The sequence below is a fragment of the Bacillus rossius genome, chromosome 7, assembly GCF_032445375.1.
Source record: "Bacillus rossius redtenbacheri isolate Brsri chromosome 7, Brsri_v3, whole genome shotgun sequence".
NCBI lineage: Eukaryota > Metazoa > Arthropoda > Insecta > Phasmatodea > Bacillidae > Bacillus > Bacillus rossius.
The window spans coordinates 71,851,632-71,870,627 of record NC_086335.1 but is presented as its reverse complement, the minus strand read 5'-3'; the positions used below and the strand labels follow the sequence as shown (position 1 = coordinate 71,870,627).

The window sequence follows — 18,996 nt, the reverse complement described above, 5'->3', positions numbered from 1 at the left end:
TTATTTATTTGAGATGACTTGAAAACGAGGCTTATAAACAGAGGAGATTATTTTAGGAACAGTGCAAGTACTTATATTATCGATAAAGCTTCCATAATTAGACGGTGCTTTAAAATTTCTAGGAGCAATATTGAGGATCCCCTTGCAACTTTTTGTGTGCACTTTTGCTCCGAAATTTATATTTGTCACCATTTATAGTTTATTATAACCATATGTGGCTTTCAGAGATACTTTTTTTCTTGGAAACATAAATCTACATTTATAAGAGAAATTCTTATTTGTACTGATATAAAAAGAAGAAAACAGATTTTTAACGTAATAATATTTACAGATATTGAACTTTCATTGTTGGCTCACTGCCAACAAAATAACTGTATACAAGGCAACAAATGGGTTCATTAAATCGTAGTTTCTGAGCAGTGATTGTTCTAGTGCTAGTTTCACAAGGTTCCACAACAGAGCGCAGACAGAGCGTAGACAGAGCGCAGACAGAGCGCAGAGAGTGGACACGCTAACGCTGCGGGCCGGGCATGAGCGCGCGTGTGTTCGCCAGGTGTGAGCTGCCACTCCCGGCCGCCGTCGGTGCGGGACCAGCTGGGTGGTGCCGGCACCACCGTGGTGGTGGTGCCTAGCCCGCCACACGGCCGCCCCCGCTCCCTGCTCGGCCGCTTGGGTATCCGCAAACCTTCGCTCCTCAGCCTCACCAGCCCACACGGACCGGCCGCCACTGCCCGAACATTTAGTTTGGACGATTTGCTAAAGCCGCCGCCGAGAAGTAAGGCCGCGCCTCGAGTCTCCTGGTCCATCAGGTCCTTCTGGTCCACCTGGCCCACCTGTTCCTCCTGGTCCACTTGGTATACCTGATCCATCTGGTCCTCTTGGTTCTCCTGGTCCACCTGCAGGTAGCGCTGCCCGCTCGGCCTGCCAGCCGCCGCCTCTGGCAGCAGTCGTGATCCACGGCTCTTCCGGACCAGAGCATTTCATATGTATCTTGAAACTATCTCCAAGACTGTGGAACTCCAGATCCAAGAATGTGCCCGAACAGATCATATTTTCGTCAGACAAGTTCATAATTGTGTTATTCAGGATTGCTTTTGATAAGAGATTCTTGAATCAGTTTAAATGGCAGAAGCCTTCATAAGCTTTGCAGTTGGAATAAAATCATTTATCGTTTTCTGTTATATAAAATTAATTATAAACTATATTCTACTAGTTAAAACTATCGGATACTCTATTATTTAATCATTTCTGCAGCCAAAAACCATTAATAAGGAGAGAACATAGAAATAAATGTTTATGTGTCTCGCTTTCAAGATAAATTTCCTACTCTTTTTTTTTTAATTCATAACATAAAATTTTTGTAAACTACTTTTAAAGATTGTAGTGTGGGTGTATTAGTTATATGGTTATATAAAGGTCCAATAATAAAGTTTGCATTAATTTTCTACTATGAAAAATGTAAATTAATTGAAAATAACTTACTTTTTTTTGGTTTTACTAAAAAAACCTAACCGAGATTTATAGTTACACTTAAAACATATGAAAACATGTAAATAATTGTTGAGTTCCAAGCTTCTTTACTCGTATTACTAACCTCGGTGTAAGTGGCACGTGGTAGTGGCAGGTGGTGATATAGGTAGCGAGAACAGTGTCCGGCCGGACGGGTGAGCGTGCCTTGCAGAGCCGGTGTTTTCTGGTGTGCCTCTGACTGTCTCTGTCTGCGTGTCAGTAGCCCCTCCCGGTGTGTGCTGGTAGGCTGCACAGTGTCCTCTGCACATGCGCATGGTGCCTGCCCCTCCTTCCCCGGCACCCCTCCGCACACCCACCCGCCTGCGGCAAGGCCTCGATTTATCGTTTCTGCCTCCCGGACAACATGTTTCCCTTCGGAAATGCCCAGCGGCGCCGACCAGCTAATATTACTATTTCAAATTAAATATTTTATACAAAACATAGCTTTACAAACAAAATATTACAATAATTCCAAAACTCCCTTTTTTTTCTTCAGCTGGATGAACCAACTAACTATTTTTTGTGCTTGAGTTTTACCTAGCAAACAAATACGCAATATGTTTCAGAAAGATTGTTACAAATTTTGACCTTATATTTCTGACCTAAAAAAGTAAGATTAAAAAATAGAGCCTATCCCAAGCTGAAAGGGTTGAATAAGTCCTTGAAGGTGAGGGTTGCTATGAACTGTACCCAAAGTAGTGTGACAAATATTCATAAATGTATTAACTAAAAAAAGATCTTCAATAAGATATAGAAAAATGTTTATAGTGAATGTGGTAGTTACTGATAAAATTTAGCATCCTTTATTCGTTAAGAACCCACATCTTTGGAGGACACATGATCAACTCTTTTACTTGCTGTGTTCAAGTGCATCTGGTGTTTGTGAGCCAAGCTAGTGGCGGACTATTTACACTATTTCAATATACCTTAACACCCCTAGTCAATATCAAGTATATATGTACACAATATAAATAAAACAACAAGCTACAGAGATGAAAAGGTCCCTTAATGAACACACACTAAACCAGCATTTAATATACATACTATAAAAATATATTTGGAATTGTACATGCTTACAGCCTAACTCACTGGGTTAGCAAAGCAACATGGCATGAACTCAAGCGCTCTAATCGTACATAGACTATAGTAAATATGTCAATAACATATTGTTAGATTCTACACAACCAACATTTAGCATCTGCTTGTTGATAATATCCTTCAGAAAATACAATTTTATGTCAAAATGGTTGGACAGATTTATTTTTCTTTCATAGTTTTTCATTATGTTAATTGCTCTTTGACTGACTATTAACATTCACTTCACTTCCCTGTTTCACTCACAAACTCTGACCGGAGCCCTTTCAGTAGAGTATTGTTGCTTCAGCCCGGGTGCATGATGTGCGTCATGTTTCTTCTGAACTCAGGGTGACTCGTGCTGTTTCTTCGAGCTCCAAGACACCGTGTTGCCACGGGGGAACTATGGCAGCCTGGTAACGCTCTTGCGCTCTGCACCTGCACATGTGACGACTTGCAAACACAGTTCTGTACGCACCGAAGCACCTTCTTCTCTGCATTCCCCAACGAACGAGTTGGTCAGAAATGTGGCTGAAAAACGACGTAGCGAATTCTATATCTGGCCCGATGGTCTGAGACAAGTAAATCAAGCTACATACAATCTCTCGATATGGTGCATCCAAAACAGTTTATGTGTCATTGACTTCCGAACTATCTCCCATTGGAATGGGAACCCCTCTGTATCCCTCCAGGTTAAACTTATCAGTATTTTTTTTAATGATTTTGTTGAACTATTTATATTCTATTTCCAACTATTTTCACTCATGTCCCGATGAAACAGTGCAGGTCTCCTAGGTCCTTGGCATTAAACTCTTCTCTTAGTCATGTAGATATTTATTATATTCTTGTTTTCTTTTCTAATATCAAAATGTAATCCACCCTTATGAACATCCACAAACTTTCTCCTATAGATCAACACACGTGAAAGCTAGACCTTCTCAAATTGTTCTCAATTGCAAAATGATTTAGCCCTTTGCTACAATGACTCACGAAACCCCTACTTAATTTTTGGCAGTTCATAATTTTCCAGATGTCTTGGTTTCATTATTCTCCCTTTTAGTTTTGTCGGTGATGTGTTCTCATTCTGGTAACTTAACAACTTTCTCAGAACAAACTGACTTGAATTTTGCTGAAGAAAATTTTTTCCTTCCCCTATTCCCACCAATTTTCTCATTGTAGAGACTAGTGCGAGTTGTTCTACATTAACATTCTAGCTGTTAAGTGTATTTATTATAATTTATTTGGCTTCTGCTTTATTCTTGAGCAAGTACATAACTCAGAAATTTAATCATCTGTAAATGATATAATCGCACACCGTTACACGTAGGTGTTAAGATATATGTGTGTAGTAGTTCTACAATTATGTAAGATCTTGCTAAAGTACTTCTTAGAAGAGGTTGTCTGTAAGCTTATTATTGACGATAAGAATCGCACATTTTGATTGATGATGGTGGTCCCATTAAACTTATACTTACATATTCAGATGACCAAGTCTTTTGTTCCACAGGTAGTCAACATTAACCAAACCCAAACAACACCTTTCAACTGCCTTCAACATACAATTTCTCAGCTGTACTATATAACATTTACAGGCCCGCTGTAATCAACTATTTTGCACATTTGATACTGAAGATCACATTTCAACCTAAGTTAACCACATTTATTTACACATACCAAATTGAATGTAAAGTTTGTCACAATGAGTACTTCAGTCTAATCTTCATGCCATAATTATGGAATGACGTAGAGGGGTAAACTAACAAACAGGTTTTTGTTAATTAGTCTCAATGTTTCATAATCTGCCATCAAACACATAAGGTTTTGGCCACATTTTGTTTAAATGAAAAGAGGAGAACTCCTGATTTACAGCATGTTTGGAGTGGGTACCACATTCATTATCCACATATTCCTTCATTTTATTGGAAATAAATTTTTATTCAGTTCATCGTAACTTCATACCATGGTATAGAATTGTATAGTCATATTGTTATGTACTTATATTTTAGTATCATTAAAGTTAAATCATGTATCCTCACAAAATCGATAAATCGAGGTATCACTTTACTCGTCACGTCAACAATTGGTATTGAGCACAATCTTTAGTGGTTTTTAGCTTCTCATCTAACTAACTATTTTTGGTACTTGCTTTTATTGTATGCATTTTGTCAATTTTTATTTCGTCTGTGTACATGACTCTTGTAATTTTTAATTGATTTCCTAACATATATGACTTTTAGAGGCATTGTTAAGTTGTGACATTATATAATTTCCCAGTGCATTGTCAAGTTGTGACATTATATAATTTCCCAGTGCATTGTCTTCGTGCGTTCAAATGTTTTATTACTTAATGCTTTCTTAACATTGACTTATTTATTATTTTATTTTAACTTTTTAGTGTATTTAAATATGATGTATCAGATTCACGTTATTTTCTTGTTCTTTTACAATGTAACAGTTTGTGAATAAATTAAGCTATAAATATTTTGAGATAAATTGCACATTCTATAAGTTTTATTGCATGAATTCACAGTAGTAATTAAGAAGTAATTGCAGAGATATAATAACTTCTGTTTAAAACAACAAACATGTATTTTGCATTGAACTGTATTGGTATTTATTTAATTATTTAGTATTCAGGATATAAAAAAAAATATTATCTTTGATTGTACACCACACAATAACACAAATTTGAAAAATTAAAGATAAAATTGAAAAAATGCAAAATTGAAGAAAATGAAGAAGAAATAGAATATAATAACTATTAGTGTGTGTTGAGTTATGTAACATTCGGCCAAAACAGTGATTAGGTTTTCGATGGCTAAGTCTTATTTTTTGGAATTTATTTTTATTTTTTTAAGAATTAATGGAATTTTTTCTGTATTTTTATGTTGCGATTATTTAAGAGTTTTAATTCGCTGGCCAATATTTTCAACAATATTTCTGCTGGTAAAGAACCTGATATATGGTGACTGGCACTAGTACACTTAAACAAGCTGGTGATCGACACTGGCACACACTAGCAGAAGAAATAAAACAACATGGTGACCAAGATGGCTTCCATGGCATTGCATCAGTATATGCGCCACTGGAGTGGGCCTTATTTATAGTCCGCTGAGCTCCTACCGATCACACAGAAGAACAGTCCAGAAGCCCGCGGCGGAAGATCGGCTCTCCAAGCCCGCGAAGCCGATCTGAGTCGAAAGGACCCGAGTGGGCCGGATAGCTTGCTGTCAGGCTCGCAGAATTCCAACAGTGCGCGCTCCTGTGCTGCGGTTGGTATCCAGGCGACAAGCAGGGGCGCGGTCTTGAAAATCATCAAAGTTACGCAGCGCGAAACTGCATATCAAATGGTAGCAGAGCGTGGTTCGATCCACAGGCCTCTGGGTTATGGACCCAGCACGCTTCCACAAAACAAAATTTGACATTACTTTCTCCTATCACAAATATTAACATAGATTACATGGTGTTATTACAAGTAATAATAAAAAACACAGAATAATTTTTACATGATTATCCATACAAATGTGAAATTAAATAAGTAAAATAAATTAAATAAAATGTGTATACTTACAACTTCAAAAATAAAACACCAAACAAAATATTTGTTAAGTTAAAATTTAAACATATTATTTAGCCAGTAAGTACTTAAAACCAAACAAATCTACGGAAAATTCAGGTACAGTCAGTCTGAAAGAAAACATTCTCTCGTGAATTCTAACACATGCTATACAAAACTCTAACGCGAGCACCTCTAGCAAACAAAAGCAATACACAATGTAATGATGGTGCCGCGGTCTCCCGGCTGAGTTGGCATGAGTAATGGCGCCTGGCGGGGTCGCCGCGTGTTACAGGGACGCCCTCGCCGCGCAAGAAGCGCAACAACTCCACGCCCACCAAGCAGCACGCCTGCGAGAGGAAGCAGATTCTGCAGCAGCTGGTCGCGAGCGAGCCGCCGGCCCGCAAGCTGAGCCTGGGAGAGCTGCTGCAGCTCAGCGAGTCCCGGGGGCGTGCCCCGGGGCCCCCCGAGGCCGGCCAGCGGGAGACGGCCTTCGCCGACCCGCCTGCCGCCGACCCCAGGCTCGAGAAGAAGGTGACCTTCGCGCGCCTGCTCAGCAAGGTGTCCGCCGAGATGAGCTCCGGGTCGGACGCCTCGCAGCTGCTGTCCCGCTCCAACAGCTCGCCGCCCTCGCCCGCCGCCGAACAGCGCTCGCCGCACAGCACGAGCAGCAACCAGGGCAGCGACTCGCTGTCCAGCCTGGAGCGCCCCCTGCGGGCCCGCGCGCCGTCCAACCACAGCGCCGACTCCATCCTCGCCATGTTCCGCAGCTTCTCGAGCTCCAGCCCGCGCGACGATGTGGCCGGCTCGGACGACTCCTCGGCCTCGTCGGGGCCGGCGCCCGACTCGCCGCCGCGACGCCACACCATTGAGGTGGCGGTGCTGGACGGCCGCGGCGGCCACGCGCAGCACCCCGCCTCCATCCTGCTGGAGGTGCCCGGCGCGGGGGCCGCCAAGTGCCTGTCACCCATCCGCGAGGTGCCCACCCCGGCGCTGACGCCCGTGCTGGCGCGGCGGGGCGCCTGCAGCGACGACGAGGACGCCTCGCCATTTCCCTCGGGGGTAACTGCACTGTGTTCTCATCCTTGATGTTTATATTACAACTAATCTCTTCCCACAACTACTCACTCATATCGGGTCACCAACTCCACTCGGTCGGCGCTGTCCCGGTCTCACTCTTCATCCACAAGGCGCCCATCAGCGGGCAGACCCACAGACTATCCACCTGGTCGCCCGGTGCCTCAACGCTACTGCGCGAGCGCCCGTACAAACACTCCATAACCTGCCGGTTGTGTTCTGTTCTGCCCAACGCGACGCCTGTGAGCTCGTTGGAGCTATCTTCTATTTCCCACCGAGGGTTTGCTTAGCTCACTGGCGAATATGTGATTGAGATCTACATCAAAAGCAAATTTATTCTATTTTTACTCCCTGTTGAATGTTTTACATATGAACATTTATTCTAAATAACTCGCCCATGCCATGCAGATTTTATAAAATCCAAATTTCTTCATAAACATTTTAGTAGTAAATACATGATTGAATGAAAAACAAGGCTGGTTTATGTACACGATATTGAACCAAAAATACCTTCTACATGTATGAATATAAATGTTTGACATACAGTATAAAATGTTTCAAAAGCATCCCCTCGACATTGCAGTGTGAGGTTGTGAGGTGGAGAGGTTATGAGGTGGTGAGGTTGTGAGGTGGTGAGATTGTGATGTGGAGAGTCTGTGAGGTGGTGAGGCTGTGAGGTGGTGAGGTTGTGAGGTTGTGTGGTGGTGAGGCTGTGAGGTGGTGAGGTTGTGAGATGGTGAGGTTGTGAGATGGTGATGTGGTGAGGTAGTGAGGTTGTGAGGTTGTGCGGTAATGTGTGCAGCTGGAGTCCCCGGCAACACGCTGCATACCGCTGCTAGTGGTGCAGGAGGCATCGCCCACTCGCTCGCCGCCGCTGGGGTCGCCGCCGCCACGGAGCTCCGCCGCCGACACCAGCCTGGTGTTCGGCCCTAGACCGACGCCACGCCGGCTCCTCAAGGACCTGGACAAGCCCGCCAGCCTTGACCTGCCCTGCCCGCCGCCGCTCATCACCGTCACCTGCAACATGAGCGAGGCCGAGTCCGATGCGGAGGTCGCCTCGCCGGTTAAGAAGTTGGCCGAGCACCCCGGGCCGGCCAGCGGCATGACCTACCTCAGCCCCTTCTCCATGTGCTCGCGCGCTGACCGCGCAGCCTCGGAGTCCAACCTCAGCTCCTCGGGCTACAGCTCCATGGCGAGTCCCGGCCCGTCGCGCTGCGGCTCCAACAACCCCCTGTGTCCCTCCGAGCTGGAGGACGGGCCCGCCGCCCGCAGCAGGCCGCCCCCGGCCCCGCTCCGCCCCCCGGCCGCCGCCCCCGAGGTGGCCACCCCCGGGCCCCTGCAGGAGCCGTGCGACGCCGCCCCCGACTGCGGCGACTCCGAGACGCAGTCCGACGACCCGCTCGCCGAGTCCAACGACGAGGGCATCGGCACGGACCACCTGGACGAGAAGATCGACGAGGGAGAGCTGAAGAGCGCGAAGGAGCTCCAAGTGTTCATCGGCAAGGAGGCGGAGAGCTCGCCGTGCCGCTCTATGCTGCAGCTGCCGTCCATAGTGGTGCAGGAGGCGGGGGGCGGCGCCGACAAGCACTTGAGCCCCGTCAGCTCCCGCAGCGAGTCGCCGCTGAGCGACAAGCTGGCAGGGCCGGGCCGCTTCTCGCCCCTGTTCTATGGCCGCCACAAGGACCAGCTGCCCTTCACGGACTCGGACGGCCTGTACGACTGCCCCAGCTCGGACTGCCCCAAGGCGCTGCAGCAGCACCGCAAGTCGACGGGGCGCAGGCGCGAGAAGCGGGCGGCGTCCCGCGGCAAGGCGGGCAGCCCCACCAAGGTGACCGCCTTGCTGGACGTGCCGGGCCGCCAGCTGCCTCGCAAGCACAGCCCCAAGAGGGCGAGGGTGCGGCTCCAGACTCGTGTCAGCTCGTCCTCCTCGTCCGAGAGCCTCGCGTCCGCCAGGTACCTCCCGGGCTGCTCGTGTCAGCGGTCACGTGGTGCTCACTCTAGTTGCCCTCTCTAGCCACTGCCGCAGGGGAATATCGAACAAAATTACATGTATGCATTACAGTCTAAATTAAAATAAAAGTCACAAATATAATACCAAGTGCATTGCAGCTGCACTGCATCCATCATACCTTAACAGCACAGTGGACTTTAACTACGGCCTTTAAAAATCCCTGTTCTGAGCGATAAGGACTCTGGTTTTAGCCAGGACTTGGAACATCCAACATTGCCCTCCTTGGTCTCATGGAGTCCTGCAGTAACATTCACTTTCACACCATCACCTCGACAACATCCCTTGCTATCTCGTGTTCCTCCCCTTGTTCTCAAGGATCACGTCGGAAGTAGTTCCTTTTTTTGTAGAAGTGTGACATTGTAGTGACGACAGTGCTTGATGTCAGCTGGTAACTTTGCTTATCTATGGCTGGGTGATATCTCTTATGATGTTATCTCTTCACAATGTGTTGCCTAAATTTGAACCACAGACAGAATGTCCCTTGTTATTTTATTTTCCTGCTTATAACATGCTAGGGACAGACTTCCACAGGAAGACATCGTTAAAATGCAGTACAGCACTGTCTGTTTAAATCATGGTACACGAATAACAGCTATATTGACTATCCAATCATATTGCGCAGGGCAATAAAACAATTTCTAGCTATTCAAGTAAACTCCATATAGAACGAATGCAATCATAAAATATACACAAATTGTAAGAACCACATAAACCCAACATTTAGATTTGCACACATAATTTCTAAAATACATAGGAAATATAAAATAACCATTTTTCCCGACTATGGGGTTATGTTAGGCACAAGATCTTAATTAAGTGTAAATTCAACTGCAATTGTTTTTATATTTTTCCTGGCACTCCTCTCAGGACATTTGTATTCAGTATTTGCAGTCCCTATTTATTGCCTCAACCGTAAAGAAAGTTGTGGTGATTAGCGCAAACTCTTACAGTTTATTTACATTTAATAAATATTTTCACCTCTGAGCCCCTCCTTAAAAAGAGCTCACATATAATATTTGCTGCCCACAATGAAATACCTTTATTGGCCATCAATTAAAATGGTTATAACTTTTTGTTTAACACCTATGTAATTATCACCTCACAACTTTATATATTGTAAATTTCACCAATGTCGGCTGTCCCCCCCTAACTATAGTGGCAATCGAAAACTTCGGCACCCTCCACAGCAGTTATTTTGACCGGCACCAAGTGACACACATCAGAACAACCAAATCATTTCAATTAGTAGCGTGCTAAAAATGACTTTACTCCCTCAAAACATGGTGATGGCAAACACATCAACTTTAGCAGAGTAAAAAAAAAGTTTCTAGAACTTGGAATTTAAGTAAGTAGTTGTAAGAACTAGCAAGTAAAAACGGATTAAACTTTAACAATAAATTTATTGTGATGTAAATAACGCAAATGTTAAGTAAGCTGTACATTAACATACCATTTTAGAGATGGCGCATGAGTTAAATCACTACACTAAAAAAAAATTAATATACCAAACAAACACGAGTTTAAAAACTCTACTGACCATGCACAAAAAAAAAAAACAATATTTGAATTAGATTTTACATTCTTAATGGCTACACAGGTATTAAAATACGTGATTTCATTATTTTTTAAATTAACCAAAAAATGCTAGCAGTCCGATTCTTTGTATGCGGGGCAGAGTGTGAACGTTTGATGCATTTACACAGTGCATTTACAAAGTGGTTGTGGAATGACAGGTGGTAGTCCACTATCATGTCGAAGTACCTACATTGGTCTCCCTTGAAAGCTGAAAGCAGATAAACAATAAAAGCTTCCCGTGATGGGATACTCCTGACTTGTCCTAAGGTCACCAGGTGCAGGCAGAGGTGTGTGTGCAGGGAGTCGGTGGCCAGCCACGCCGTCCCGTGCCCAGACAGCCAGCTGCCGGCAGAGTGGGGCCTCAGCGCCAAGCCTCGCCTGCTGGAGATGTCTGCGGAGGAGAACAGCGAGGTGAGTCCCCCTTCTCCCTTCTACAGGCTTCCTCGGGCTTACTTAGCTGCTTTGGGCTGTTCGTTTAAGGTCCAGACACACAGCATGAACCTTGTTGAGATCTAATGAGACCGACCAACTTGCGGTAGTTGTAACTTTGGGAATAAATAATTCCTTTTTTTCACTAATGTGTTCAAAAACTACCTAGAACTCCTTATCTAGGAGCTCACCTCGGCGGACATCTTGCTGAGCAAGTTTTATTTTATAACAAAAGTAGGTGAAGTCAAATAAAAACAAACATCGAACGCCCTTTTGCCGTTAGAAGCTCACCTCCTGTCTGGAACTGACCGCTATGCAGCAGCATAAACATATTTACAAAAATAAATTCCTATTTTCTTATATTTCACCCAAAGTAGGTTATTTATTATTTTTAATTCTTTTAGTGAGTACTCCTCTGTATCTCCTCTGTTTTAAAACAGAACACAAAAAATTAGAAGGCTAAATTATTATCTTGTGGTCTATGGCGCTCTTGTTACATTGTCAGATTGTATCAAGTGTCCGTAGCTACACAGTTTTCAGCTGCTTTCTCGTGGGATTCCTCACACCTCACGGGAAGCTTCTACGTTGTACGTGGCACAGTATTGCATCTGGAATTGTGAGAATCTCTGTGTGGCTGTTACGGAAGCACCAAGCGAAACAGCGGCTCAGTTCTGAACCACTTTGGGCCCAGCTGAGTAGTCGCATTGAACTTGATTCATCTGCGCCAGGCGTGCGGCCCACATCAAGCATTACACCTCATCTGAACCAGACATTTATTTGTATAATAATGTTATAATTTTTACTTTATTTGGTTTTCGACTGAACACACGCGTGTTTTAAATCACTCTCACCCACACATTGCTGAGAGTGTTCCACTGATGCTTGGTTTAGATACCGCTGTCGGTGTGTGGCTGAGCTGGTCTCTCCTCCACTCTGACCGAGCAGCAAGAGGCTCGGGACGTCCTCGTAGCCAGAGAGTCTGCAGGTTTATATAATTGCGATTATACGTGTTTCACTGTCTAGACTCGCAGGTAACCGCAGCAGATGTGACTGATGTTCCAGCGGCTTGGCCAGTGTGTGGTAGTTGCTTGCTGCTCTCCAGTAGACGTAGTCGCCTGACAACTTGCTAGATCCTCCCAGTAGCACCCACGAGCAGCTTAGCGACGCGTTTGTACTCAGTTTGAAGGTACACAGCGAGCCCACGCGCCTGGACTGTACAGAAGCGATGACGTTCATGTGGTTAGTGATGGATCTGTGCGCGACTACAATGTCTTGCAGACCTGGGACTGAGGGACTGAGGGCGCCCCTCTTCACGCTTTGCGGTAGAGGGTGTAGAGGCGTTCCTTGGTTCGATCCTTGCTTGATGCAATAAAAGATAATTTAATTAAAATTACCAGAAAATGCCAGGTTCGAGAAAAATAACAATACAATTACAAATAAAAAATGTATTACAGAAATTTTGCAAGTACAAAAAACAAACAAAGTTCTCGATGTCTAAAGTCTTCTTAGAAGGCGAAGCGAGTCCTCTGCATGCCTTGACATGTGTTTTCAGCGCATTCCCACATGTAAGTCGATTAACCAGCTACGTCCAGTCGGTGACCATGAACAGCTGTCAGTTGGCCAGTCACGCACGACCAGGTGGTGGCAAGGTACGCCCAGTCGGTGGCCAGACTCATCTGTTCAGTAGCAGCATTTCCAGTAGGTGGACCGCCACGTCCAGTTGGTTGTCTAGGAACGTCAGATAGGTTCGTCAGACGCACGTCCAGTCGGTTGGTCAGGCTAACACCTCTAGTCGGTGGCAATTAGCCCAGTCGGTATCCACACACATCCACTCAATGGTCAGGAATGAATGTCCAATGGGCGGCCAGCCACATCTATTTGGTCGCCAGGTGCATCCAGTAGGTGGTCAAAAACATCCAAGATCCAATCCCAACAATCCATCCTCTCTGATTTTGAATAGATTGGATTAAATTAAAACATTAATCTGTCTACAATCTTTGGTTCGTTTGCTTAGTTTTACAACACAATTATCTATTTATTTTTATATTCATACCTTTATTAACTCTTTGCAACTTTATTTCCCCTCATTTCCACTTAGACCATTATGAAGTGTCGCCACTCAACATGTGTGTATATGAGTACTGAATGAAGCGGGCAGCGGACGATTCCTGCCCTAACTCTACCTTTTATATTTAAATATTAATGGAGTTGATATTGTGTTTTGTAAAGTTATGTATGTTTGCATATTTTCCCGAGACACGTCGTTGGGTTTTCTGCACACACTTGTAAGCGCACTAGCTGCAAGGCTGGCAGCTTGCTGGTGTCGCCATCTAGCCGTGGAAGCAGGCGAGCATGTCCCACTACCCTCGTCATTCCGGACTGTGAGCGTGTTCGCATTTGTTTCGCAACAATTCCGACATCGTATCGCTTCGTGTTTTATTTAGCAGCATTTGTTTTATGGGCGAGTTAGAGACGCTACTTGTACTTCCTTATTTGCTCGGAATGTGTTGCGTATGCAATACTGTAACTTCTAGCTCGATATTTGAACATATACGTGTTAAATATGTTAGATTTAGTTTCGCGAGCAACAATGAGACGCATTAGAAAAGCATATGGTTTCTCTAAATACGCAATATGTCTGTCTTCAGCGCTTGTGTTTCTGACGGGCTACAGAGCAGCTTCCTTCTTGAACATCACTTCAGGCAGTCCCAGTTCTCTACAGCTGAGAGTTGTGTCCCTTTACAAAAATGTCCGTCAAACAAATGTCTTTTGTGCCAAAACCAAAGTTCCCACAACATGAGTCGACCTTTCCCTCGTTTTCTACTGTGAGCTGGTGCATGGCTTTTTTCCTATTTAACTCACAGAATATCTTTATAACTCCATTTTCCCATTTCTACAAACTTCAACACCATTCCGACCCTAAATCCACATCCACCTGCCCCGGGCTGGTGGCGCGACAAACTATGTTCAAGTCGCCATTTTAGTTGTATGCCTAGAAACTTTTTACTAAAATAGTATTGCTGTTTTCTCTTTTTACTGTTTCATATCATGTTTCACCTTTGTTTAACCGCACGAAATTAGCATAGGTTTTCGCTTAGAATCTATTTTATTCTACTAGAAATATTGTAGTTTTATACTTACTACTAGTTTCCTTAAATCACAATACTTCTAAATAGTTCGCAGTATGGTAGTTATGAAATTTTATAAATAGTATAATCAATATTATCTATGGTTAGCAGTGCTAAGATATTGAAAAATTTTCATTGAACAAAATGTGTATGCTAAAATAAATTACAACGATATTGAAACTTCATAGTTATTTATGCAATAAATGACATGTGTTTGTCTCGCTGTGGAAGGATGCACACAGCGGTGGTCTCCATGAGGTGCTGTGCCGCGGTGAGCTGCCCAAGCCAGTCAGGAGCACGGGCCGGCTGCGGGCCATCGGGCACCAGATCAGGTGCGTGCCAGGCAGCTGTCCAGCACTGCCTCGTGCCTTATTGCATGCTCCAGTATAACACCATGCACACAGCGGTAGTCTCCATGAGGTGCTGTGCCGCGGTGAGCTGCCCAAGCCAGTCAGGAGCACGGGCCGGCTGCGGGCCATCGGGCACCAGATCAGGTGCGTGCCAGGCAGCTGTCCAGCACTGCCTCGTGCCTTATTGCATGCTCCAGTATAACACCATGCACACAGCGGTAGTCTCCATGAGGTGCTGTGCCGCGGTGATCTGCCCAAGCCAGTCAGGAGCACGGGCCGCCTGCGGGCCATCGGGCACCAGATCAGGTGCGTACCAGGCAGCTGTCCAGCACTGCCTCGTGCCTTATTGGGGACAGATCCTTAGGCACACCATGACATCCAAGATGGAGTACTTAATCCATCATGGCAGGTGAACTTCTTGTGCATGAGAAGGAATCAGCCCCAGCATATGAGAAACACATTTAAGATGCCGGAGATACTGAATCCCATATGGCGGGGATGTTTTAGACTTTGCTTTTAATTTAAGTGTCCCGTAACCTCTAGCATATGACTCTTGAACAAAATTGGTGGCTCTATATGCTAACTAATTTTGAAATTAAAACTTGGCACTCTTTGGTTGAATTGCTTTGAACTAAATATGGTCGACAGTGGCATCCTATATGAAATTGAACAGGAATTAAAAATTGCGCCCTTAAATGTCCTTTTAATGTATCACCTGTCAGTATTTTTATCTCTGGTATTAAAATTTCATGCCCACCGAGATAAAACTTCTTTGAATCCATATATACTTTATTTTCTCACTTCACAGCTGTCCTGTTGGTCTAGGGAATTGTGGTGCATGATTCCTAACCTTATGATGCCTACTGCTGCATCCCTCTGTTCGGGACTTAGCCACTTCTTACCAGATATTTTTTGTACAATATAAAATAAAATACTACCAGCGATACCAACTTCTAAGCTTTGGATATATGAAGCCCTTCACCAGCAGACAAAAAACAAGATGGATGCAGACCAAATCAAATTGATGAGCAGAATTAGATAATAATTAAATACAGTTTTTTTATTAGATTGTTAAAGAGGTAATTCATTAATTTGCGGAAAGCTTGTAATCACCAATTAGCATATTATCTACCTATTTTGCATTTTTATTACACATTGTGCATTCTATAATTCCAATGTCCCTACTGCTATATGCAATTATAATAATCTAATTATGTCATTGTTCCATATATAGGTTACAAAGCAATACAAAAGTAACTTTCGTGGTTGTCAGTTGAAATATATTGTAGGTGAAAGAGTCTAAATGTTTTAGTTATTGAATTATCCTATATAGTTCGCAATTTGTTTATTTGCCAGTGGGTCATATATTCGGCTCTCCACCCATGTCACTAGCATAAGAACAGGAGGTGCTCCCAACTCATCAATCCAGCTTTTCGCTTGCTCACTTCCAGCTAGCAACCTTTCCTGTAAGCATCATACACAAGTGTCATTTTTTACGTCACTGATGCCAGAGTATTATTATTCCCACTCATTAGTGCTGCTGGTCATGTGCCTGCCTGCTGCTATCAACCTTTCCTTTGTGAATAGTGTTAACACTACCTGATGGTTTATCTCAAGTTACTTTCATTACCGTAACATTGAAGTAAGTTTTTGTTTAACAAGTCTGGTTTTATTTTCCAGCCAGGGGTAATATTAGAACCTCTGGGTCCTATATGATACATATGATACAACACTACCCTTTGGTGCAGCCCTACTTGGTAATTCTTTATCCATCCGCAACCGCAGGTTCCTGAGACGGCTGCAGCAGGGTCTGCGGCAGCGAGAAGCGTTGGCGAGTCCCTCCGACAGCGTGGACAGCTGCGCCGACGAAGAAGACGACGACGAGGAAGGTTCATCACCCGTGCTCTCGCCGCTGCTGCCCCAGGTGACCAAGAGTCAGTCGAGGCTGCGAGGCCCCACGCGGCACCGCGTCCCCCAGGGCTGGCAGGTTCTGCCCCAGGAGGACCACTACGTGTAGGCGCCACGCCACGTGGCTCTAGCCATCACAGTGTGCCATGCTGGCTGATACCCGTGCATCTTGCTGGCTGCCCCAGGTGACCAAGAGTCAGTCGAGGCTGCGAGGCCCCACGCGGCACCGCGCCCCCCAGGGCTGGCAGGTTCTGCCCCAGGAGGACCACTACGTGTAGGCGCCACGCCACGTGGCTCTGGCCATAACAGTGTGCCATGCTGGCTGATACCCGTGCATCTTGCTGGCTGCCCCAGGTGATCAAGAGTCAGTCGAGGCTGCGAGGCCCCATGCGGCACCGCGCCCCCCAGGGCTGCCAGGTTCTGCCCCAGGAGGACCACTACGTGTAGGCGCCACGCCACGTGGCTCTGGCCAGCACAGTGTGCCATGCTGGCTGATACCCGTGCATCTTGCTGGCTGCCCCAGGTGACCAAGAGTCAGTCGAGGCTGCGAGGCCCCATGCGGCACCGCACCCCCCAGGGCTGGCAGGTCCTGCCCTAGGAGGACCACTACGTGTAGGCGCCACGCCACGTGGCTCTGGCCAGCACAGCGTGCCATGCTGGCTGATACCCGTGCATCTTGCTGGCTGCCCCAGGTGACCAAGAGTCAGTCGAGGCTGCGAGGCCCCACGCGGCACCGCGCCCCCCAGGGCTGGCAGGTCCTGCCCCAGGAGGACCACTACGTGTAGGCGCCACGCCACGTGGCTCTGGCCAGCACAGTGTGCCATGCTGGCTGATACCCGTGCATCTTGCTGGCTGCCCCAGGTGACCAAGAGTCAGTCGAGGCTGCGAGGCCCCATGCGGCACCGCGCCCCCCAGGGCTGGCAGGTTCTGCCCCAGGAGGACCACTACGTGTAGGCGCCACGCCACGTGGCTCTGGCCATAACAGTGTGCCATGCTGGCTGATACCCGTGCATCTTGCTGGCTGCCCCAGGTGACCAAGAGTCAGTCGAGGCTGCGAGGCCCCACGCGGCACCGCGCCCCCCAGGGCTGCCAGGTTCTGCCCCAGGAGGACCACTACGTGTAGGCGCCACGCCACGTGGCTCTGGCCATAACAGTGTGCCATGCTGGCTGATACCCGTGCATCTTGCTGGCTGCCCCAGGTGACCAAGAGTCAGTCGAGGCTGCGAGGCCCCATGCGGCACCGCGCCCCCCAGGGCTGGCAGGTTCTGCCCCAGGAGGACCACTACGTGTAGGCGCCACGCCACGTGGCTCTGGCCATAACAGTGTGCCATGCTGGCTGATACCCGTGCATCTTGCTGGCTGCCCCAGGTGACCAAGAGTCAGTCGAGGCTGCGAGGCCCCACGCGGCACCGCGCCCCCCAGGGCTGCCAGGTTCTGCCCCAGGAGGACCACTACGTGTAGGCGCCACGCCACGTGGCTCTGGCCAGCACAGTGTGCCATGCTGGCTGATACCCGTGCATCTTGCTGGCTCCCTGGGGCATGTTGGCTGCCCCATCAAGACCACATGGTTGATATCCATGTGAAGTCTAGCGTGCTCGCTGATGGACCGACTGTTCTGCGTGAGCTCTGCACACTCTGTCCTGGTTGACTGGCAACCCTGAGGTCTTCTTGAGCTCAACTCTGCTCATTTGGCCGTTGTTCTTCGAATAGTGTTTTGTTATTTGCTGTCCAATCATTAAAGTACGCCAAATAATGTATTCGGTTTTTAGTGAATATTATAAAGTTATTTTATGAATACAATTTTAGCACAGAAGTCTCGTCCATGAACTAGTTAAAGTAACCTAAACAGGAATAATGTTTTGGCTTGGTGCTTTATAACGATGATCCAAAGATTAAAATATTTTTAATGTGTTCAAGTGTAGAATGTACAAGATATATTTTAAAATCTTACTAAATAGCACTGATTTCATCATGGTTTATGGAAATCTCGTAAGGAATGATATTCAACTTTTTTTCATTATATAGTGCAGTTGAATGGCTTGCCATTTTATAAAAAAAAATAGAGCTGTCTTTACATTATGAATATCAGAAACATTCCCTTACATTCAGAGAAGAATACTGGCACAGTGAGTCTTATCCCGTTCAGGAAGAATACTGACACAGTGGATCTTATCCAGCTCAGGAAGAGTCCAGGCCACCCTGCAGTGGAACTGCAAGTTCATGTATCTTCAAGCTACCAACATAACAGCAATCTCCATCAAACAGTGGCAAATACACAATACTCTTATTCTAGCTTTTCTGATAAAAATTTGATGATCTTCATTGTTGTGTTCACGAAAGGCCGTGGTACATTATATTGTACGTAATAGTGACTTGTTT

General features: G+C 45.8%; 1 protein-coding gene across 1 annotated transcript; it reads left to right on the top strand.

Annotated features, from left to right (window-relative positions):
* The first annotated feature begins 6,712 nt into the window (after positions 1-6,712).
* On the top strand, positions 6,713-16,726 carry LOC134534631 (nascent polypeptide-associated complex subunit alpha, muscle-specific form-like). The gene is made up of 7 exons (XM_063373119.1): positions 6,713-7,201; positions 8,019-9,169; positions 11,102-11,213; positions 14,591-14,691; positions 14,764-14,853; positions 14,926-15,015; positions 16,495-16,726. Exons 1-7 carry the CDS (start codon positions 6,713-6,715, stop codon positions 16,724-16,726), a joined length of 2,265 nt encoding a protein of 754 aa, XP_063229189.1.
* The last annotated feature ends 2,270 nt before the right edge of the window (positions 16,727-18,996 follow it).